The following is a 25,137-nucleotide window of genomic DNA, read 5'->3' as shown; positions in this document are numbered from 1 at the left end:
CACCTGCCAGGGTCAAAGCGCCCCATATTGACTTGGCTGCAGGGAGAAAGGCTCCAGGTGCTGGTTTTCAGGGCTGGACCCCATCTGAGCATGCGACACGTCCCCAAGATGCAGCCACAGGGCAGTGCAGAGCCACAGTTTGCTGCCGCCACCCTGGAACCAGTCCTCCGCACCTCAGGCCTGAACATGCAGCCATCACTCACTAAATTAGCCCTAATGAGATTTATTCATATAAGTAAACACTGCCCATGTGACTGTTTCAGAATCGGGCCTTGAGCACTGTAGCTGTCCACATCCACACGTATGCACTCAGACACACTCTTGCAAGCATATTAAAGAGTTTAATATTTTAAAAAATCACTTTTCTGTGTTTCTAAGTATTTATTAGTAACCAGTAAAGACACCGGTTAAAGAATTAAGCTACCACAATATTCACAAGTATAAACTTCAAAATCTGGCATCAAGGTTAGTCAAACATCTGAATAGCTCTGACTTGTTTGGCATAACTAGCCATCCCACTGGATGGGTCAAGCAACGAAAGAAAGATAACATCCCAGAAACATCTGAGTTTGCCTTGTATCCAAGAACAGCACTTGGAATTGGAGATCGATTGCTGCAACCCAGGCAGAAAATGCCAGTTGGACCCCCCTGGTGCATAGGAAGAAAGAGGAAAGCCAGCACACGCTTCACTTGCCTTTGCACCATCCCCTGTTGTCTACTTGTGAGCAAGAAGGGACAAGTGACAAGCTGACAGCTGCATCTGCATGCTTGAAAAATTATCTCAGCTAAAGTCAGGGTGACTTCTTGGCAGAGCCTTTCACGTTGTAACTTGTATTTTGTAGAGTGGGATTTTTTCTTCCCCCTTTTTTTCTTGGTACTAGAGACTATTAACTGCAAGAGTCAGCTAAACTGTCAACTACAGAAATAAATCTGCTGACTAGTATATTAAAACACATTTATCCATTCACTGTACCTATCACTGGAAAACTGCTCTGCTCCCTGAGGTCAGATACGGTTGGGATTTTTTTAGTCTTCAAATGTTGTAGCCAATCCCTACTTCTGTAAATACCTACAAACCATGTTCCTAAGTCAGAACTACAAACACTGTCCCACAAGCAGCTTTTCAAAATTTCACCTAAAACCAGACTGTATTACAATATACATTTGTCTTGTAGAAGCAATTTTTTTAAAATAACCCGTTACTTTATAGGTCACATTGCACTTTAATAATCAAAGTATGTACTCTATCACTGCTTTCTGTTTTAAAAAACCCTTCTATTTCATAGCTGATAAATTACTGCATATAATTTTTATTTACTTCATGCATATTTTGAATTTGTTTTTTTCAGTTGAGCCAAGACAGCTAAGACCAACAGCTGTGGGTGTCAGAAGACCTGAATACCTGACCCAGCATTACTGCATCCGAGCAAATCACTTCAGGTTAGATCCAGTCAAGAACTTATATCTAGAGACATGACACAACCTAAATTTCATGTATGCGCCTCCTAAATTCAGAGTCCAAGTGGGTATCTATGCTCTGCCTACAGCACATGAGCACATAGTGAGGCACCTCAGGATAAAGCCAACTGAGGAAGAACCTGAGGTGCCTTACACCCTCGTCTTTGCCACACCAGTAATGACCAAAGCTGGGTCCAATGCTGCAGGCATCTCTTCTCAAGAGGGGCAGGAGAACGTAACAGGGATTTTAACATCTTTACTTTCTGAGGACGATGTGCTTTTCATCCAATAGCTGCTTAAAATAAAGTGCTGCAAGTTAAAGTATTTTTCATAGATACAAATTTAAGTTCTTTAAGGATGAGATGAGCACAGGCTAAATCTCCACCTTCGTAACAATGTGCTCTGAAGGCTAGGCAAAAAGGTTCCATCTGAAACATAACAGTCACAAGTTACACTTTGTTTGGGACCGGTGGTATTGTTACGAACCGAGACATGCTCTGAGCGCATGTACCAGACTGGGACCTCTTCAAAGGGTGCAGCTGCCTCTCTGCCTGCTTGCAGCACTGTAGTAAGACATGGATAAGACCAGGGTAATTCTGGACTACGAAGTTAACCAGGGAATTTCAGGGAGGTAACTTCTCAAGATAAAGAGCTTACTGAGGATGATTATGCCTGGGACCATAATTAAAACAAACGCCCTAGTTCAAAGGTCTCTTTGGTTAGTAAAACTAACTAAAATTACTGCCTTTTGCTCTGTGCTTTATGAGTCAGTTGCTCATATGTAAACGGGATAAGAATGCACAGTTCACTGTGTGTGGATGAAACAGGCTGTATAAAAGCAGAGCTGTATAAAGGCAATCTTGTTTTTGACAAATATCTCATGCTAAATATGACTTCAAAAAAAGCAGCTCAAATTTAATCCCAACGCCGCATCTATTTTTGTCCCTGGATCTAAATATGAGGCAGACAGCTTGCCTCTACCACTTTATATTCTTCCCAAAAATTCATTCAGCTTGGATCAAATCCCATTTCCCTTAAATGTATAAATCCCCATATCATCTGCAGACCTTGACTATCACAGAAAGTGCCTCTGTATCAAAGCTTTAAAATATGTTGTAAAGCCATAGCAATGATGCACTTGTGTAACAACTGAACTGTAACCAATGCTGACTGCAAAGCAAGTTCATGAACTTCAGCTGTGATATATCCAGTGCACTGTTTTGTTCTGACTCCTAGTTTAAAGGGTCAGGAATTTCAACAGATGCAGTACCATGCCAGCCCAGCTGAAAAAACTTCTGCTCAACAGATTGATCTAGATGCCCTGGCTAATACCAGCCTTGCCAATCTAGCTACCTTCCCTATTATTCTCCTCTCTTCCCCCAAAATGTAATTTTATATCACTATTTCTAGATCTTTATTTTTAACAGTATATATAGAAAAGCATGAAGCAAGCCTGGAGACAGTGAACACTGGTACCCAACACTTCTTCCACAAGCAAGTGCCATATGGAAGTGGCAAGTTTTTAACCCACCAGCAAAACTGAATTATTTACTGCAAGGCCTTCTTATTTGGTGAGTAACAAAAAAGGTCTGTGAGACTTTTGCAAGACACTTATGCGTGCTTCCTCTTCTGAATAAGCAGCCAAGCACAGCTACGCAGGTAGCTTTTAATGACAGATGCTGTGTGAATTTTCCCAGAAACAAAGGTGTCTTGGGCTCCATGGGATGAAGGTAATGCTAACTGTGGGCTGTTGGACTCTGTGATGGGAAAAGTCTGTTGAATGAATACTTCAAAGAAGACCTACTGAAAGCCACCAAATGTATTTGTTAGGTCTATTCCCTCCAACACGTAAGTGTTCGCTCTCTTGTTGGGAAGGGTGTCCTCACGTGGTTTACTGGATGCCCAGCCAGGCTGGGAAGCTCACGCTTCCAGACCAGCTTCTCCAAGCTGCTTCAGGGCTCAGCTATACAGGTACTTGATGCAGCGCAAGTATGGAGCGTGAAATGCAACATTATGCAGTTACACTTTTCCAAGGGTCCAAATCAGATGCAAGCCTTTAAGAAGGATCCAAACTAAAAGGAACTCTACAATGTGAAAATACCTTTAACAGGGTTAAGTCAATATAAACATGCTGATAGTTCCTTTCTTTCTCTTCTTGAAGCTTTTAACAACATGTAATCCCACCCTCAATTTCCCAGGTAATCTGCATGATTTAGCCATACAAAAAACCTTTCTAATGGCACCAAAATGCAACAGCCATGACAAATTATATTTGTTAACAAGCTGTCACTAGGGAGTGCTCAAAGTAATTAACACCGTTTGTCTTGAGTTAATTTACATTTCTGCAAGTGTGTTACACGACTACATTTAGTGGTGACAAGATGTCTTAGGTTTAACAGTTTATTTGCTTCCTTTTGCATGTTTGATGCGGGCATTAAAATCATTCTCCCTGCTTCCCCACTTTTTCTATAGCATTTTTATGGATATTTAGACAACTGAACACAGCTAATATAAAAATATGAAGGGAGTTTTTATTGCTTTTTTTCTCCTAGGACACCTTATGTTAAAGCTATCTAAAATGCTGCAAACAAGCATGTATAACACCCTAATCTAAGAGAGGAAGGAGGAAGAAAAGCAAAAAGGGAAATAACTGAACGTCTGACATTCCTTGTGATGGAAGTTGCTGTACCTAGCATTGAAACAACTACACCACAGATGGTAACAGTTTAAATTTCTTTTCTCCACTAAAGGCACAGATCTGAAATAGGGTGAGGTTTGATAATCTGTCAACTAGATCTTCCTACTGATTCCGACTTGTATCACAAAACACGAAGAAAACACACTAATCTGGTTTAAGAAAAAAAATATCATTAGTATTATTTTGAACCAAATTTTTGCCTTCCTTTAACCCTTTCACTTACCACAGATATCAGTGTAATCAATCTACATATAACCACCCTGTATGTTTTTACACTAAGCACTGCTCTACGTAACTAAACCTAAAAATAGGGAATCTAAATGCTTCCAAGTAACACAATTTTTCAGCACAAGAGCAGCTTTCAAACATGTGCAGTGCAGACTCCCGGTCAAATTCTGTTTAGTTTCATTTGAATATTTGCTTTTTAAAATTCCTTATTAGAAAAGGCAGTTGGAGTACAGGAACTTGGCCAAAACCACCAACAGATGTACTGTGAATTAAATCACAAGCAGTAAAAAGGGCAGGATACATGGGCAGAGTCTCTAGTACTAACTTGACTACTAAAACTAAAATAATGAGAAATGAGTTGATTTCTTTTTTTTGATTTTACAGCTCCAAGACCTTTCCAGAACATATGGTCTGCCCCTAGACTTTAATGGTCTTCTGCTTCATTAAAGTTTCCAGTTGGTAGGAAGCTCACATCTTGACATCTCTCTGAACCTGAACCAGACCTGTTGTTAACATGAAGTGGTTCTCCCCCTATTTTGCAACTCTTTAATGAAACATAAGATTATTTTAAGTCCATAATCTTCTCAGCAGGATTATTGACTAGTAGGGCTGACCCTAATATTGCTCATCCGAACAGTGATCTGGCAGATGCACTGCGAAAACAAAGGCTAAACACATACCTGTCTGGAGGGTCTTACAGCAAGACATAATAGAGGCTTTATGAGTAACTACTTAAATCCGGTTTTATTTGACAATGCTAACCAGATGTCTTCTGGAAAACAAATCAAGTGTTTCAATCACTGCTGCTTAAATACATTCCTTGAATTTGGCCAACAAAGCTAAACAGAAGCTACAGTCAGCCAAATCCAGCTCTTCTGAAGATGAGATAATAAATGAATCATCGCAGACACTGGAACAACGAGCCCCATATTATGCACATAGCTTGAATCAACAGCCCTGGGGGGGCGGGGAAGGCACAAAGTACAGCAGTTGTGCAGGAAGTCTCCACAGCTTTAGTCTGAAAAGGAGTATGAGAGTCAGCATATGGACTGTCCCCACTATTTACAGCTACACCTCCCTCAGTACTTACCTGACACCTTGTTAACCACTGGAAAGGACAGCCAGCCCAGGCAGTACTCAGTAGTGTGTGACAAGACATTGCCTCTCACCTTCAACTTTGTGCAGAGTGTCCACAGACCCTTCAGGAGCTGGCTATCTCCTGACAGCCTAATATAATTTCAGTCTTGCTCTATTTGCCCTTTAACATTAACACGGTTATTTCATCCCTTCCCATTATGCCTGCTGTTTCCCAACTCTTGGACAAGTGACAACTCGCAACAGTGAAGCCTGTCCTCCCCCATTTTCTCTTTTCTTTTTTTACATCAAAAGTGCTCTGCAGTGCTAATTGCAGGAACTGGAAGGTAACTGCCCCTTGGAAATCTGGCTATACATGCCCTGCTCTGGTCCCCATCACTGTAACTGACTTACACCCACATTTGAGGGAGAACATATAAAAATAAAACATTTTTTCCTCTTCCTTCACTTCTTCATAGTTCGCAAGACTATCCAAGGCCAGTGCATTCCAGATTACTTTAGGCTTTCCTTTTAGGACACTGGACCTACTACACCTGTGAACGCTCCGCTAATGCTGCAAACCCATCCAGAAGGTAGACAGGCACACTTGGGACACACTCCAACCAGCTAAGCAAAGCAACACCTACAACAGTGCTGTGTCTCCTCCCCACCTTCACGCTTCATGCCTTATTGCTTGTCATTTTTAGATTATAGTACAGCTAGCAAAATGAGTCTCAAGTTACTTTTCTTACTAAATATTTGCATCATTGCTATATACTACTGCTGTGGTATCTGTGCTCCCAGCTGAAGACCACTGTAGTCGGGGGATTTCTTCAGACAATGGTCCTTTAAACACAACCGTGCTGCAGAGCAACAAGCTAGATCTGTCAGTGCACCAGGTCAGGGACAGGGCTGTGTTACGGTGCTACCCTCTTCACTCTGGGTGAACCCTCACTCAACCTCTTGGCATCATGGAGCAAAAGGCAGTACGGAACACTGTGGCACTTGCTCCTTTAGCACAAATAATGGTCTGCCTTAAAAAGAAAAAGAACCAGTGCCATGCTGAACTACATTAAACTCGTAGCTTTGCTACTGTCCAGACCAGACTCTCAGAGCTGGTCCAGCCACTCAGTAGACCCTGGCAACATGAGACTAAACAAGTCAAACAGCCTTAGAGCAGAGCACACAGTGCAAGGGAATAGGACTGATCTGAGGATCCTGATTCCATGCACAGCCTCAGCTCTTCCCTCTCATCTGTCTTCTTCATCACCTATTTTCACAACTCCATAGAAGGCAACAGTCACACAAGACTCCTCAAGGATGTTTCGTTTCTATCTGAATGTCTGTATGCCTAGAAACACCTTCCCTAAAGTGATCATGAAAATATGAGGAAGAGGCCACTTGAGACAGGCTCTCAGCAAAGGCCAGTTTGAGCAGCTTGCCCTCAGGGTAAGGAAACAGGTGCCTTGGATGGCACATGTTACCCCATCTGCCCCACCAGGCACTCCAAGGTGCTCCACCTGGCTCCTTCCCCAAGGAAAAGGAGAGCCTGTTTTACCCGATGCAATCAAAACCTTAAAAAAAAAAAAAAGGGGGGGGGGGGGGGGGGGAATCTTTTATAATAAGTTACATAAAGCCAATTCAGCGGATGTGGCCAATATTTGGGTATCAGGATTAAGGTACTTGGCTTCTCATAGTACACAACCCCTGGATTTGATGGAAAGCAGCCGTAACACCCACGGTATTTGAAGCAGCAGATGTTGATGGTAATGGCATAATGTTAGAAGATACATCTGTGGAGCTAATAAAAAAAGCTTAATCCCACCTTAAAGGAATCAAAGATTAGATTAAAATGTAAGTGCATCACAAACTCCAGCTTCTAGATGCTTCATTTTCTAATTCAGATTATTGGACAATACGGCTTTTTAGAACTTCATGTGGCAACTGAGCACTTGCACACCTAAAGAAGGATAAATAGCTTTACCTCTGTTATGAACAAATTTGAATGCAAGATCCTACCATTTATACCTGAAAGTAGCTTCATAATGGAAAAGCACAGTACTTCCCCTTGATTTCAAATGGGTAAAAGGCTAGTTCATAGGTAAAAAAAACTTCAAAAAATCTTCCCATGCAACACTTATCATCACATGCTGCATCTACTTCCACAATGTGATAAGCAGAGGACATTTTAATATATAATATACAAAGTTAAAAGAAGTAATGAAAAAATCTCTTATTCCTCCAAACACAACACTGCTTCTAGTCAAGGTATGCAGAGAACACAATACTTGATTTCTCTCAAGACAGGTTAGATATTTTCACTAGATTTTTTTAGCTAGAACCATGTGTCAAAAATTTGCTGCTAAAATTGTACCAGAATAAATAGGTTTGGCCTTGCATTGTCTTAAAAGCTAGCCAGCATTTCACCCGTTTAGTATTAGATGGGTGAAAACTCCTTGATAGAAAGGAGTATCTTACTTGAATATATAAAACCTTTCAAAATAATTCAATATCTTTACAGGTGGTCTCTATGACTGTTGTGCTTTGATAGAAAGGAGTATCTTACTTGAATATATAAAACCTTTCAAAATAATTCAATATCTTTACAGGTGGTCTCTATGACTGTTGTGCTCTACATGTGAATTACTATTTGTCACCTAAGTTTTATACTTACTTTTCCATTCACTGAGGGCGCAACGAATGCAGTAACAAATTAATAGTCTGCAATCAAGTTGCTATGTACCAGCAATTTCAGATCTCATAAGCTGAACAAGAACAGGACTGGAAAACTTACAGATGTATTTTAATGCTCTGAACTATAGCTACTAGTTTAGCCCTGACCACATTATGAGGTTTGAGGGGACCACAAGAGGTTCTCTTTCCCTTCCCAACTTCCTCTAAAGGTAGAATTAAACATACAAAAACAATTTATAGGTGCTGTTTCTCTCACCTATACTTAAAATGATTTCATAGCCTCCAAAATGTATTTCAGTGCTTCAGTATCTTTACTGCAAGGAAGTTTCCCCTATTACCAAACATAAGTATTTCTCCACTGCTATACATGTCCACTACTTCATCTCCAACTTAACACAAAGAAAAAAATAATTTTGCTTTTGTTCTACTCCTTTCCAGTTTGTGCAAACACTTTCTGGAGAACAGGGGGATTCACACCACTGTTTCCTGCACAGAGTACAGCACACCTTGTCATCCAACACTGTTCATTCCCCACCATCCATGCAGCAGGTTGCGTCCCATACAGACGTTCTCCTGCCCCATGCTTCACCTCAACCAATGAATGTGAAATACCAAAAAGATGTCAAAATGCAAGGTTCATCATGAGGCCAAGAAATGCAGAATTAAAGAATGATAGCCCAATGGTGCTTCTTATGAGAATACTTTTCTTCAAGGTCTTCTGTGCTGTAATCACATAGCACTGTTTTTCCTTCCTACCTGTTAAGAAGCTTTGGGAAACGTGTCTTTTCCAAAGCAATGGGTGGAAAAGCCGTTCAGCAGCTGTCACAAATGTGTCACAATTACAACAGCACTTGTCCACTAAATGAAACTCAGTGTTAGCTACAGAACTGTTAACCCAATCCTCCAAATGTCCACTGGCATCTTCCTGATTTCACAGCGCTTGTGAAGCAGCAGCAGAGTAAAACAGATAAATCTTCAGTCAGTGCCTCTCTAACTACTCAAAGCCCCTACAGGCAAGAATGAAATTACTGAAAATGGTGTTACATTCATGCTGTAGCTACTCAGGACAGCTACAGGCCAGAGCAAGGAGTTACTTTAAAACTACTCTTAAGAGAATAAACATGGCCCAGGGAAAGAGGCTGTGGTAAAATAAGTAAATAAATAAACAGCAGAGTTTTGTTAACTATGTCAGCAGCTTGAGGTCTGGTGAAGGCACTACGGTTCCTTCTCTCTCTCAGTGACCACCCTGAAAGCATGAAACTGAAATTCACTTCACTACCAAGCAGTCCTACATCATGTGCACAAGCCAGTTTATTTAATACAAATGGTTAACTGGTAATTTGTATTAGTACTGAATAGCTTTTGTTTTATAAAGAGCAGCAGCTCTAGAGAAAAATCCCAGCAGACCAAAATGACTTCAGATGTGTAATCTGGAGGAAGTTTCACACAAATGTATCAGATATAAATTCACTAATACAGAAGATGAAACTGCAGTAGATACATTTATGATAGAACACAAGAAAATCAGAGCAGCATTTTAGCCTATGCAGTTTTTTATAATAGTCTCAGAGAACAGAAAAATAGAAGAATGAGTAAAAGTTTATGAAAAGCTAACCAAAAGCAGTATTCTTTTTAATCTAAAGCACGCAAATATTTTTCTTTTGTAACGAACTGGGAAGTGTACCTGCAAAGGAACAGTAAACATTTCAAGGCTAAAGGGCTGCACAAATGTATTATCCAGTAGTAAGTATAGGGGACACACAGGCTATCTGCTGAGCCATGCATGTGCTTTAATAACACCGGCTGCCAAGACTCCCCTATTAAATCATAACAAAAAGCATCTAGTAAGAGATGGTGAAAATCAATTACCTGCAGAAATGTCAAGAGAAATAAAACATGGCAGCCAAACACTTATCTATTCAGGCATACAAAATGAAGTTTTCTGCACATTTAAAAAGAAGAAATGTCATGTTAAACAAACAAAAATTTCAATGTTCTTTTAAATCAGGTTAACTCTGCCAGGTATCAAGTACCTGTGGTTCCTGCTGAAACAAAGAGACTTGAAACGAGTTGGTTCTTTGCAGGGTAACCCTCTTTGTTAAATAGCTGATGTAAAGAAAAATCTAAGTTAACCATTTCCTGAACACAGAAGTTAAGCTGTAATTTTAAACTTCTGACTCAGGGAGAGATGTTCTGCAGTGTCCCCTCTGGCTGCCTGTCTCTGACCTCATGGCTGCACTAACAGAACACACTGCCTCCCATGCCAGACCATACGGGTACAGCCAGTGAAGGTACTAAGGGTAAAAGAGGTCCTTAAAAATATGCTACACCCTTCTGAAGAAAGCACTTCCATTACTGAAAGGGCCCCTGTGACTGCCCTGTTCCCTGTTTCCCATCTCTGCTCTCAGTGCCTTTTCTGATCTCTCACAATTAGCCACATCCCTGCAAATGACCCTGTACAGCAACAACAGACATCACCAAATAAAACACCTCTGATGTGGTACTTGCACTAAAGTGTACACGGAGTAACTCAGGACTTACTGAAATTGAAGGTACCATTATGGAAACATTCCAAAGACTAAATGGAAATTGCCAAAACACACAAGGTTTTCCCCTTTTCCATTCTAGAGTGCTCTGCCAGGTAACACATTTCCTTGTCTCCTGATAGCAAAAGCATTTTTGCCCTATCCCTGCGTTTGAGGGGGTAAATACCACTGATGTTCCTGATGTGCTGCAGGCAGAAAAACAAATAAACTTCCTCCAAAGCCTGCAATTTGAATATGTTTGCAAAGACTGTGGCAAAAACTACTGTCCCAGACACATTTGTGTCAGCAGCAGGATCTTACCTCTCAGTACTGACTTGAGGTTCAGCTTGGCTTGTCGGTGCAGGTCCTCCACACAAGGTGGTCTAGAAGACGGCAGGAAGACATTTTCCTGCTGGTGCCATGGAGCAGTGTAGTGCACAGTCCATCTACTCTCTTCATCGAGGTTGGAAACAGCTGCAGCAAAACAACAGTAAGAAAATTAAATGTTATTCTAGATAGCTGTGTCATGAAACTCCACACACAAGTTTGATGTGCACCATCTTAAAAAAGATTGCTTGCCACTGTAGTTCCATCAAAACACTCCCTAGAACCTCACTTCCATGACAGTTAAAACCACTTCTCTTATTTATAATCTCAATTTATGTTATGTAGGAAACACCTTTCCCTCTTCCCATGTTTATACTTGCTGTTGTATTTACTCTGAACTTGCAACTCTTGTTTTCCCTCCTCTAGCTCCCAAGTCTTCACGAACAAGATAAATGTCCTGTCCCCTGATCCTGCCAGGTGCTGTGCATTGCAGGATAGTTCCCTTTTGCTCAGAGGTGACCCTGGGAATATGACAGTCGCCATGAAAGATTACAACAGGTTCATTTGTGTCAGGAAATAACCTTCTCTGACCTCACGCTCACTCAAACCAGGAACAAAGATTCCAGTGAAGCTGACAAATTAACTACTTTCCATTACTCTAAGTGGAAAGACTATTTGGACAACAGCAATTCCGTGGGCAAGCAGTGCTCAGTGCACAACAGTACTGAAGAGGGACTGCTCTGGCCACCTCTTCTCAGCCAATACACACATGAAAATAAAATACAGACCTTGCTCAAGTTCAAAGTTCCTACAGACAATCTAATAATGAATCAGCCAAAGCACATATTGCTAAGATTCATTTATCCTTTACGCTTCCCAGGAGACAGCCATTACCTTTTGTTTAAAGTTCATCATCAATAAAAACTTCTGCAGTTGAATGGCATTATCCCTCCACCCTGTAAACAGGAAAAGGGCAGTTGGGGGTCATATGTTGTGATCCCCCAGGCACCCTTTGGCCTCTATCCAGCGTGCTGCACATCCTCGATTTTAGCACTCCAAAGCAGAAAAAGGCACTGCAGCTGTGCTGCCTCCCAAGCACCTGCCCGCCAGCTCTGCACCTTCCCTGTGCTTTCCTTGCTGCCTGGGCACTGCTTGCTGCTGCGCTGCCTGTAGCATCACTTCGTGAAGCTTGTCTGATGCCTCTGTGATAGCAGAAGAGGTGTGTAAACTGAGAAGCAAAATGAAGGCAACAGCCTCCTGTCATCTGAAAAACGACTTTCCCTAACACCACTGTGCATCTGCCAGAATCACTTCAGATGGAAGTAATCGGTACTAGTTAAAGAAAATAAGCTATGCCCTTTCATTTCAAAACCTGTCTACAGCCTAATGCTCAATGCCTGTTTTGCCCCTAAAAAACTTGGGGCGGGGGGTTCTTAACTCCCTTTCTTCATTTTTTTTAGATTAGTATCAGACCTCGAAAAAGGTTTTTGAAGACTTTTGACTGGTCTCTTCATCTCTGAGGTGCCTTGGTCCTGCATCTTCTCCTCTCTTTTAGGCATACTGGCTGACAGAGTCTGTGCCTGCGCTTCTCATCCTTGCTAACCAGAGGTCAAACCTAAATCATGACAAACTGACAAGTCACCACCTACCTGGTCACAACATCAATCACTCCAGTATTACATAAAAAGTGACAGGTATGGTCAATGATCTGCCTGAAAAGCGCCCCTCGCCATTCCCTAGCTGAGTAGGGGGCGGGGGAGGAAGAGGAGGAGGGCAACACCAGCTGCCAAGCCCCCTGTCCACTGTAGTCCCAAAATACCAAAATTAAAGTTTCCTGCTCAGAGCGATGATCATCAAAACCAGTCGACACACATTTCCCAAGTACTCTCTCTAGTGCAACTTGTCTATCTTAATGAATTAAATGAAGAATCGGGATTTTAAAAGCCATTCTGAAACTACGGCATCTTTAAAAAACAACACTTGGCTCAGAACAAGCTTTATATAGATATATCTGAGATACAAGCCCACAGCTACCCATGCACTTGCTGAGCAGCTGCAGCAGCAGGGACAGAAACCGGACCGGGCTGGGAGGGTGCCCCAGCACCCAGCGGGACAACTGTGCTGGGCAGCAGGTGACACCAGCACCCTCTGCCTTGTCACCGGGCTGCTCGCTTCACACAGGGAAGTCTGGCTCCTTCAAAACCACTGCGAGGAAGGACTTCAAAAGCAACCCAGTATCCCAAAGCAGAGGTCCAAAAGCACCTCACAAGGCTGCCTCTGCACACTACAACAAATCGAGTGGCTAAGAGAGTGAGATAAACTTCGGACGAGGCTTCAGGAAAGCAGGAGCAAAGCCGAAGGGAATCACACTTTCCTGCAGGACTGGGTTGCCTCCCGGAAGATCAGCGAGCACGCACAACTACTTACTCTTTCTCTTGAAAAGTTTCATGAGAGATTTAAGCTTTGTGTTGATGAAAACCACCATTTTCAAGGTGCTGAACTGCGATCCTGGAGTTCAAATCCCATAGAAAGGAGGAGCTGCGGGAAGGTGACTGTTTTCCAGACTTATCCTGTTCCAACTCCGCACACCAAACCTCTCTTCTTCAGGCTTCTTTCTCCCCTCCTCCTTTCTCTCCTGAAACCACTTTATATCTGTCTAATCTTCCTGATGCACGAGATCATTTACAGTTCTTTAGCCTGAATTTCCCCTCCTCACAGGCAGCCTTGTGGGCTGAAAACAGCCAGCTTCAACATGCAAAACAGGAGGAGATGGGGGAAAAAAAAGTTAATTGTTATGCACGTTTGCACGGGAACAAAAATCGAGCTTTCTTGCTAGCCATGCACATTTCCTCCGTTGTGCTCCGCATCCTTTCCACCGCCCTCTAAGGCTGGCTCCTCCGGGAAGCCCGGCTCCTGCGGGCGGCGCGGGGTGCAGGTGCCGCCCGCCCCCCGCCGCGCCGCCGCCGAGCAGGGGGCGATGCCCGCACCTTCCCCCGCCCTCCGGCCACAGCCGCTGCCCTCCAGCCTCCTTCCAGTTGCAAATGAGAGTTGCATTTTCGTGCAAATCAGGATGCCCTGCTTTCCCAGCGCTCCCATCCTTCCCCCTCTTCTCCCGCCCCCCGCCCCCTTTTTTTATTTTATTTTTACCCTCTCGCTCTCACTTTATTAAGGGCCAAAAGAGCCGCGCTGTGAACGCGCAGCCTCGGCCCTGCAGCGCCTCGCCTCCCAGCCCCACTGCTCCCCACTGCCTGTGACATCGGACCACTAATTTTACATATTGAATTTCATTCAGTAATACTCCTAATTTATTCTTGTTAGCGTCATCTCAGACCAGATACATGGAAAACAAAATCGAGTTATTTCTGGCTAATAGAGAACCTGTTACTCATCAAATGCAACATGTGCACTGAGATGAAATAGCCCAGCTTTCTGAGATGCACATTATATCCTCACGTCTTAAAAAAAAAAAAATACTGTACAGAGGTTCACAGTCATCCTTCCTAGGAATGCACGGCAGTTTTGCAGAAGTTAAAGAGAAAACGCTAAGCACCAAATGAATGTGCTCCGCAGGGCATGCCCTTTGCACAATGTTCAGGCTCAAGAAGCAAGCCCTCCCTCACAAAGCAGGCTTAGGAAGCCCCCTCGGGTTAACAATGAGAAGGATTTTTTTTCCTCAGGAAAAAGAAAAATGCCAGCAGCAGGGGGCTTAGACTGACCCCAAAGCTGCAGCAGGATCCGGCCCCTGTTGTGCAGCACGTAAGAAGCACATGCTCCACGGAACTTCACTCCCAGTTTCATCGGCTGAGACTCAGTACTGTGTAGAACAGACAGTAAACAATGCTTCCCCATCATTGTCTGAACACATACTATTATCAGTATTTTATCAGTAATCCAGAGATTTTACAATTGCAAAGTGGGGTTGACATAAAAAATGCCATTAGCATCAGGTCTCTCCAGCAGCTGCTGGTCCAAGAGACATTTTGCCTGGCTCACTTCTGTCAAAGGGACCAAAGATCACAGTGCCATGGCAGCAACGGTGGGGAAGGCACCTCTGCTTTTGCATTGATTCCCATCAAGCACAGTATCAGAGTTTGATGCCAGGGGGTCATTTTTTGTGTAACAAGATAATTATTTAGTGTTGTTTTTAAAAAAAAATAATCACATACACGGTAATACACCTGTTAGGAATTTGCCATTACCCATACATTATTAAAACCCCTTTAAATGCACACTTGCTGGACACACTCTGAAGGCAAATGCAAAATGACTACATTTCTACCTCCAGGAGCATTGCCATTCGAGAGCCAACCCACAAAGTTTTTAGTATGGTGTTGATCTTTTTTAGGATGTAGAAAGTGGCTTTGTAAGTGGAAAGAGGAGCTACCATGTATTTGCACAGGGGAAGGTGCAGTTTCAGGCTAGTATATGAGGAGGACTGGGCTACTGGAAGTGAGACAGACTCTCACCCAGGTCTTCACAGCACCTCAGAAAGGCTTGCAAGCCCTGGGATGCAATACTTTGCTCCCTTTTCAGGGACAACCTCCTTGTATCAACGTGATCCTGGGTACTCTGGACGGCTCAGACAGCCAGCCCTTCCCCCTTTCACCAAGGTCTGCAATGTGTGCCAAGGGCAGTGCTGCTCTTTGTTACTGGATCCTCAACCCACCCTGAAGCATTTCTCCTGCCTGAGAACAAGCACTTGATTGCTGTCCTCTAGCCCTGATCTCCAGTATGGAGGCAGCTATTCAAACCCAGTAACAAACAATGCAGAAGATGGTATCTGCCTTTCATCCTCCCTGCTCTTTGCTTCCACCTTCCCTCAGGTCATGCTCATAAAGAGATCAAACATCAGAAGTGGCTCTCAGGGGATACCCCAAAGGAAACACTAGTTCGGTATTTGTATCTGTGGATCTAGCGCGATGCAATGACCAAAGCCTCTTCCTCACTTGAACCAAACCCATTGGCTTCCATGAAATTCAGCACATTGCCTCAATCCATTTAAAAATGCTCTCCCTGTCACTGCAATTGGCTTCTAATGGCAGTTCTCTCAGAGCTGGAAGCACGCTTTTCTTCACCCTGCCTCTCTACCATTGAGAAAAGGAAAAGACAGGGCAGTTTGAGAAAATTTATACTGTAGTCACTATGCAAATAGATAAAGGACTTCAGCCTCCAACATTGCCAATGCAGCAGACAACACCACAAAAAAAACCCCACCAAACAACAAAAAAAACCCTCACCTAGAATTACCTTGATAGAAAAAAAATTAAAAAGTTTGTTAAAGCTGGATAAATCCTGCATTAACAGTAGGTTTGCACACACCATGGTATCAGTTCTGTAAAAGCAAATGACTCAAGAGACAGGTAGCAGACTGAGAAGACCTTGCTCTGTGGCACACTTCCTACTTCACCTTGGGCAAGTTAATATTAACCCACCGCCTCAGTTTCCGCATCCTTACAAGCAGAGATCACACTCACTTACCACCACACAAGGATACTATCACAAGAAATGCAGGAAATATAGCAAAGATTTTCAGCAAACACTAATTCTCACTTCTTACCAAAAAGGTTGTTACCTTAGATTACAAAGTTCAGCCCAGAAGAAACTCCTCCATTACTAACAAGTCAGAGATTGAAGCAAAGAAAATGAGAGGCCCAAGACACAGTGCCAAACAGCATGTTCAAAATCACAGATGTATAACACTCATTCACAAAACTGTGTCTTTTTTTAGTTCACATTATAACGATTTTTAATCCCTGAGTGGTTAAACTGATTTTAATTTCTAGAAGAGGCCATGTACATCCAGAAGAGAAGCAAATGTGAGCGGCTGCTTGTGCACGGTGTGCCTGAAGCGCTGCAGCCGCTCCTTCACTCCTCTCTGCTTTCTCCTCTATTTGGAGGGGCTTTCCAGCTGACCTGCTCTGCGACCGCCATCTGGGACAACCACCCCTCCACATTCACAGCAACATAAAACATCAGTGCCTGTGAAACAATCTGGAAATATCTGGCTTCCACGAAAGTATTTCAAGCCAGCCCCTGGGGGAGGGGAGCTCTCCAGTCCAGCCCCCATTCACAACCAGTGCCCTGAACCTTGCACCAGCGCACAAGATCTGTCGAAGAAGTTGAAGCTTTATGAAAACACAAATGCTGAGAAGGGATGTTCTTGGGTTGTTTGTAACCACAGCTGGAGCAGCAGCCCCAGTGGCAGCTGTCTGTCAGGGCACTAACAAATCTGTGAGAATCAACTGTTCTCCTTCCTACTGCCACTCATTAACCTATACACACATGTGCAGCACAAAATTTAGAAAGTACTTAGTTAAGAAAAAAAAAATATCAAGGAAAAGAATAAAGGAACCCATTCCTGCTCCCTCACACAAATCAAGACAAATTTTACCACTTATTTTCATGGAGAGGCAAACCCAGCGCACATACCAAGTTCATGAAAGAACAATGCATTGAACTACGAACATGTAACATCATCTCAAAACCCAAAGTTTAAGTTGTAAGCCTTAGCAACTTTATTCACACAATGGAAAAATCCTTCATTAAACAACTGTACAGCACTGAAGGTGTTTTAAGAGGAAAGGAAAAGTAAAACCATACAACTGAGCTGTGAACTGCTCTGTAAGAGCTTTTCCAATGAAAGTGTGTTCAATAAGCAAAAGGGAAAGCAGAAACATTGGCCAGCAGATGTAGCCAAAACAATTAAATCAATGCCTTTGCTTTTTATGGGCACGTCAATCACTCGCTCGAAGTAAGTTTCCACTGTGCCACCCTCCAACAGCTTGCATGGGGATGCGTGGGAAAGAAGCTGTTGGAGGGCAGTGGTTTCCAGCATGTCTGCAGGGATGGGTCTGTGTAGGATGTGCATGGGATGGCTCCCTGACACCCCCATTTGCCCCCTCCAAGAAGCTGCAGTGTCCAGAGGGGAGCAGCTATGGAACTTACCCCTGAGCACCCCTTCCCTGAGCTGCACAGAGGCACCCAGGCATCTGCAGGGTCAGCATGAAGCCAAGGAGGGTTACAAACGCCTTCCTGCAGGTCACAAGGCTCCTGCCTGGCTCAGACCAACACCACCCGGCCTTGAAAGCTGCACCTTCACATCCAGGCAAAACTTCCATCATTAAGAAACATCAAGTACCTGAGGCCAAATGCCTCAAGTGTTTTCAAAACTCGTGCCCAAGCTTTATGCCTGTTCTGGCCACCTTCACCCATGCTGTCAACCACTTGCTGGTGCTTAAATGGAGCCAAAGCCATCCCCGCAGCCCACGGGAGTCAGTAATTTATGGTCAGAAGGGGTTTCTCCCTCCCTCTGAGCCAGTCCCGGCATCTTTCAGGAGAACAAAAGTGCTCGGCCCACAAAGGCAGTCCCAGGCGGCGGGGCACTCGGCTGCCCTCCTGTCTCCAGCCCGGCTCGCTGACAATGGCCTCTTTCAAGGCAACCTCAGCCTCGGTGAAGCGCGATACTTCCCCGGCTACTGAGAAATTGCAATTCATTAAACCTGGGATCAGGAGGAAGAGGAGGAGGAGGAGGAGAATGCCTGGAGGAGAGGGAACAAAGGAGAAAAAGTATTTTATCCCAAAGGCACTGCAACAAAAAGCCAAGAAGGGCCCGTGCCCCAGCGGACTGGCAGGGGAGCCGGGGGCTCAGCCTGTCCCTGCGCAGGCAATTAGGGAGCAGGTATTGCTTTAACGAGGGTTCCCCGGCAGTGCCCTCCTTTATTCGTCTCATAAGGGATTATGGCTGCAGGCTTCGGGAAAGGGGCTGCCCGGCGGGGGCAGGGGCAAGAGGGAGGAAGATGAGAAGGAGAAGCAGTACAACCTAAGCCAGAGAGGACAGAAAAGCAGCAGACTGATTGATCTGATGATCCTATTTAGGTCACAGCACAATAAAGCTAATTCATTCCTTTGACAATTCAAAACATCTTTCCACAGGATCCTCTATCATGCAAACACATCACCAGAGAGAAAAGGGAGCATTTGGGCAGGGCTGCCTGCAGACAAAGCAGCAGTTTCTTTAGTTAGAGCATCTCCCCACACACTGTAACTGCAGGCAGGAGAACAGAAAGCATTTAGTGAATGTGCAATTTTGTTCCACGGGTTTGTTTTACATTGCAGGGCACAATCCTTTTTCTTTTGGCTACTCCTGAACCCAGGCTGGGGCAACATCAGCTCCCAGAAGAGTACTTTTCTCTCTCCCTAAGAAGAGCCTTTTAAAATGCCACCAGGAAATATTCCCAATTTAATTTCCGAATCCACCTCAATGCTCCTATGCTGTGGCTTATCCTGAGGAACCAATCAAAAAACGGCTGCAGCAATAAAGTTAGTCTGCAAAATCTTGACTCTTGTTTGCCCCAATAATGCTCCCTAGAGAAGATACTTCTCTTCTGAATTAGCGATGGAAAAAATACCAGGCAGACAAGTTTAGGTAAGTCTTCTCATTGATTCATCCTGTAGGACTCAGAGTGAAACCAACAAAACGAGACTGCAAAAATGCCATTTCTAAACTTCTGTCCCAAACAATCTCCCTGTTCAGCCTGTAATTCCATCTTTGGCAGCTGTGCATTTGTGGATCCACACTAATATCCAACAGATATCTTCAACTAATCTCAGTTTGCATTCTCCTTATGGGTGTCCTGAAGGAGACATGCTCCACACACTCATTTCACTTATTTAAAGATCACAGAAAGAATTCCTGTAGCCTATCTCCATCTCCCCACCCAACACTGGTCTTTGGCATGCTTTTATTTATATATGGATTACCCTGGTATAAGGACTTGGCGGATTCTTTTTTTTTTTCTTTCTGCTGACTCTTAAAAAACTCAGAGTGAGTCACATTTAAGCTTGGAGACACCCTCTCTTAAGATTAGGCTAGTATATCCTCTAGTTTCCTAAGAACTTTGCGATCTATAAATAAAAAAATTAATCTCCTTGGAAAATATCAGTCATCATACGATCATATAACTGCACATACCAAAATCAAACACCAAGTGCTTGCTCATTGTCTCACACAGCAACCTGAAAACAAAGTTCTGTTTCTTAGTTAGAAACTTTCAAAAACTTCACCTGAAAATGTTATCTGCACAACACAATAGTAAAATGATAAGTAAAAGCAAAGGTTCACAAATAATAAATGGATTTATCAGTTGTGACATTTGGTATTGCCCCTGAAGCCCTAAGATTTTTGACAAAATGTGAAAACCTGGGCATGTTGCAATTAAATAATGGCACAATCTGCCCTGAAAAACAATGTTCTCCAAACTAAAGTAAGGCATCGAGCCAATGTAACAGTCACCTAATAATTATGTTGCTGCAGGGTTCAGCAACCTGTTTTAAGCTCCTCAAGAAATAACTGAACCAACATCTATCCCACAGCATCTGCAGAGAACGTCTTTGGCTGGTGATAAGCACGTGGATCTGAAACGTGATCAAACACCAACCGATTTTGAAATAAAATTTTAAGATTATATTTGTGTGGTCAGCATCTTCTTATTAGAAGTTCTCAATAAAGCCAAATGAAAGGATAGCCTCCTAATCTTGCTAATCAGTCGAACTTTCAAAATTTATAATGTGGATACCAACTCAAAATTTTGTTACCACCCGTTTGATTAAAAGTGTCAAAGATGCAAACATCCCTGCTATTAATCATACACAATCGAGCAGACCAAACCTCAAAACATGCTGTAGTCAGTCAACTTTAACAGCTGAATAGTTGAGTTTCTTTGGATTGCTAGCAAAATGCATCTAGCAGTTTAAATGATGCTACTGTGAAAAAAAGTGCCTTGCCACCGAACATCTTCAGAAAGCACTAGTGAGCACAACAAGTAACATAATTCATAATACCTTCAGAAAGCACTAGTGAGCACAACAAGTAACACAATTCATAACACCGTGGCGAAGGTTTCAGTAAGTAAGAGGGGGCATTAAGCAAACAGGCATCACCAACTACTTCATCAAAAGGTAATCCACAAAAAGTGGATTCTCTCTCGTCCTGCATTGTCTGCCATTTCTGCATCCATTTGCTGCCAGAAAGGGAAGGAAGTAGATCCCTACTTTTTCTACAGGATCTTACTGTAGATACCTACCCTTTCTTGTATTTGGGAAAAAAAAAAAAAACACAAAAACCAGTTAATCCCTGATGTGGCTGGGGAACTTCAGAGCACCAAACAAACAGTAAAGGTGTAACCTGACAAGGAGATTAACATACAACCTTTAAAATGAAAGAGACAATTTTTAATTGCAAAAATGTCTCTTTTGGTATCCTGCCATTTCCCTGCTTAGCACAAAATATAAACTGCAGAGAAGTTTGTATTTTGTTGAAGGAGTTGAAGTTTGAAAAGCTGTAGAAGTTTAAGTGTAAAACTTAAGACAGCTGATGCTAGTTTTAAATATTTCTTCAAGCTTTTTTACTATTTTTATCTGAAAACCTTTGAAAGTGTGCAGCTATGGCACCACCACCTGCACTTCAGCTCCAAACAGATCACATGCTCTGTAACCTGACATCATGTCTTCGGAGTAACTTGCTTCCAGTGGTGAACTCTCACTTGAACTCTTGAGACTGAAAGTCTGAACTGAAACGCAAGCATGCATCCACAATTTAGATCAACACTGCTTGCACTAAAACCACCACTATATTTCTGAAAGAGCTTCTAAACATATCATCCTGCCAACAGCAAATCCACTGCAGCTTGGAGATTTCCAACACTTGATCAGAGAGACTGGAGACACCATACAAACAAATACGGAGACAACTAAGCAGAGTCTAAAAATAAATTTCTGTGCAAAAATACCATGGGTTTTCCAGCCCAGACAACAAGCTTGCAACAATCAACTGTCCTGCCCAGCTCAGCCACTCCTGAAACTTCCCAGTAGCTGTTATTATGAAGACAGTAAGAACAAGCCAAAGTAGTTTCTACTACTAAGCAAACAATCCTGCCATCTCAAGATAGTTGATAAAACTAACATACATCCCAGTGGCTGCATTTTTAAACTATGCACAACAATCCAAATTCAGCTTTGGGTTACAGATTTGTCCAGAGGACCGCTAATTACTGACAGCTTGTGCTATTACAGAATTGGAAGGGGGGCAGTGGTTTACATTGCAAGTTATTGAGAAAACAGGAGGAGCTCCATCTAAAAACAGTCTGGAAGAGTCAGGTGGGAAAACTCCCGCCAGCTCCAAGGCAGGGCTGACCCCTGGAGCAGAAGGTCAACGTAAAGAAGGACATGGGAAATCAATAACACTGTCAGTGTGAATAAAGTTTATACCCTCAGGAAAACCAATCAATAAAACCACAGCTATATTTCCCCAAAATTTTTCTGCAGTATGTAGTATGCATGAAACAGCACCTCCTTTTTCCCATCTTTATGGGTAATGATACAAGCAGTTGTAGACTTCGGCACCCTTCAAGGACGCTGCAATGCAACATTGAGCAAACTTCAATCCCAGTCCACTTGAGTTAGACAGAAGCATCATTGAATAGGATCCCTGCTTTGCTACCATGCCAGGGAATTACCTAAGCTGATGCCCACCAGAACTCAATTTAAATCTCTGTTTTTAAACCATGGCTGGTCTGAAGAACATAGTTGAAACCATGGCTATTAAAAGTATCTGACACATTCCACAACATCTAATATTCTGTACAGAGCATACACCCTGCTCCAGAAATGAAAAAAAATTAAACTGTGTTCATACAGGCTTTGAAAATATTTCTCCTGCTCCTCTTTAGATCAATTAAACCTAAGAGGACAAGGTTAGAATCACACACAGGGAAAAAACCTTGCGCTCACCTTTAGCTACTGGGCATAAAAGGCTGTCTTTTTCTCTGATGCTATTAATTATTTAACCTAACATTGCTACCACCGTCTGCTTGGGGACCTGCTCACACCCACCAAACAACAGCCTACTGTCCCTGGTCTAGTCATGCCACCGTGTTTGTGACAAACATCTAACAAAAAAAGAGGAGGGCCGGGCTGATTAAAAGTTGATGCAGAGAACAACTGTGAGGGATCATTCAGTTAGCAGAGGTGCCAAACCTGCTTTGGACACGCTACCCAGCTACAAGTTTAATTAGCCTTCCCTGAAACAGATCACGGAATTGCAGAGAAACGGTTTTATAAACCTCTGTTGATGCTTTTGGGCAATGACAAAAGTGCTCCACAGCTCTTGTGTGTAAAACTTCACTGTTCTTAAACTCCTTGTCAAAGCACCCAAAGGACAGTGGACAAACAAATAACAGCACTGAACCAGAGGAGGAAAAGTTGTCCCATAGTCATCGCGGCTCAGATCTGAAATCAGACGGATAGGGGATGAGACCTTCGGGATGAGCAGCACATGGCCACTAACCCCTCGCAGAGTGGGTAGCTGAGCACTCCCACAGAAAAGGCACCACCGTTAGATAATTTGCCTTTCAACAACAGTATTTACAAGTTTTTCTCTCTTCTCCAGAAGCCTAGTCTCCAGCAATAACAGTTTGTGCTCAGCTGACAGGGACAAGCCCTTGCTGGTAGCCTAGATGGTCCCTGGAATATTGAAAATCAGTTTCCAAACAAAAGCCACGAGCTGCAGCCTAAACAAGCTGAACAGCCACGAGCAGTGCTTTGGGGAATTCAGCCTTTAAATTAGTAATAGTTAGGCCACAGCCTGCCTGCCTGCACACAGAAGACATGGGGAAGCTGATTAAGTACCCTTCTGCTGTGACTGGAGAAGTGGCATAGTGGGGTTTTGCATTTATTCTCTCCCAATGACTCCAAGTCAAAACTGGTCAGTTCACAAGTCAAGCACTGTTTCTGTAACTGCTGTAATGGCAGGCACCGCCTGCAATCCAAAATTCAAGCTGTGTCTTTCCAATCATGCATCATCCCCATAATCCAGATCCCACTGCAGTGTATTACAGTACCAATTGAGATGTAATTGCAATGAGCCACTTAAAGCATTTTTCTGATTAAAAAAAAAACCAAGAAAACAACCTCTCTGCCTGAATTTCTGCTTAGGCATAAGAATGTCACCATTATTGTTTTGTTTTGCAATGCATATTCTCAGAATAGATCAGATCCAATCTACCTTTCAACTGCTTATTAGTAATTCCTTAATGGTGCAATCCTTGTGTCTCCTTTTGTGCTTTTTAATACAGTTTGAAAAATGATTTTAGGGTGGGGTTTTTTTAACAATTGTTAATTAAAACAAAGACTGTGCGCCCCCCCTTTTTTTTAAAAAAAAATAGCTAATCTCTCCGAATCCCAGCTCTTCTGAGACATTCAGGAAATGCAAGCAAAATGCCATCTGTTGGCAATGAGATGGGACTAAGCCTTTAATGTTGAAATACTCACTCTAGAAAACCCTCGCAGGCAGATCTAATAAACCGATGAGACTGAGTTCCCTAAATCATTGCATATTCCAGGTCCAGTCCTGCGCTTCCTTTCACATAATTAGACATATTTCTATTCAATCTGCAATTTGCTCACTGCTTCCTCTCTAAGAAAGCAATGAGCCACTCTTGGGTTTTCCTCCTGCAGAACCTGCTGCCCCTTCGTTTGCTTAAAAATTCCAGCATGGGGCTTTGCTCACCTTCCTAAAGAGGTGTGAAGGGGAGAAGAAAGCAAATCAGATCAAGGCAGACCTTGGGTGCGGTTTTTTTGGTCTTGTTTCAGCAAGCTTCCTTTGCATGTATCATATAATTTTTCCCCCTATGGGTGCCCACCTGCGGGCCAGCAGCTGTCCAGAGGCAGGAGACAGCCATCCCACTGTGCCGCTGAAGGAGCTGCTCTATAGACCATGATAATGTCAGTCTGGGGGTGACAGGAGAGAAGTCACTGCATGTGTACTCCCAACCTGCATCTGCTGCCTGACAGACCTGTCACGTATCCACTGAGAGTGGCTGCTGCCTTCACACGGCACAAAAATAAAAAGAAAAAAAGAAGTTGAGGGCAGCTTTCTAAAGTTTCACTTTCAGGAAGAGCATCATTCACTGTCCTACAAGGTAATCTGATGCCAGACACACACTGCAGCCAGTCCACTACCATCTGCCTTTTGCTCTAGGTATACTACACCAGCTAACCCACCTGTGTCAAGGTTTTTAGTTTTCACTCTAAGGAGCCCAGTGCTGCGCAAGACTTACCACTGTTATCTAAAAAAGA

The 25,137-nt window shown here is 43.0% G+C and overlaps 1 protein-coding gene across 10 annotated transcripts in view; it reads right to left on the bottom strand.

The window, feature by feature from the left end:
• NHSL1 (NHS like 1) overlaps nt 1-25,137 on the bottom strand; it is a 187,300-nt gene that overhangs the window by 43,676 nt on the left and 118,487 nt on the right. For 8 of the 10 annotated variants that reach the window (XM_040598382.1, XM_040598372.1, XM_040598373.1 and 5 more), the window contains exon 2: nt 10,999-11,151. In XM_040598382.1, coding sequence (XP_040454316.1) covers nt 10,999-11,151 — 153 coding nt within the window. Of the gene's footprint in view, nt 1-10,998; nt 11,152-13,431; nt 13,974-25,137 lie in introns of those variants that run through there. The other 2 variants (XM_040598380.1, XM_040598381.1) reach the window with 2 other exon arrangements.

Source organism: Falco naumanni, chromosome 6 (assembly GCF_017639655.2).
Source record: "Falco naumanni isolate bFalNau1 chromosome 6, bFalNau1.pat, whole genome shotgun sequence".
NCBI classification, from domain to species: domain Eukaryota; kingdom Metazoa; phylum Chordata; class Aves; order Falconiformes; family Falconidae; genus Falco; species Falco naumanni.
The sequence above is the reverse complement of the archived record's forward strand: the minus strand, read 5'-3'. Positions and strand labels throughout refer to the sequence as shown.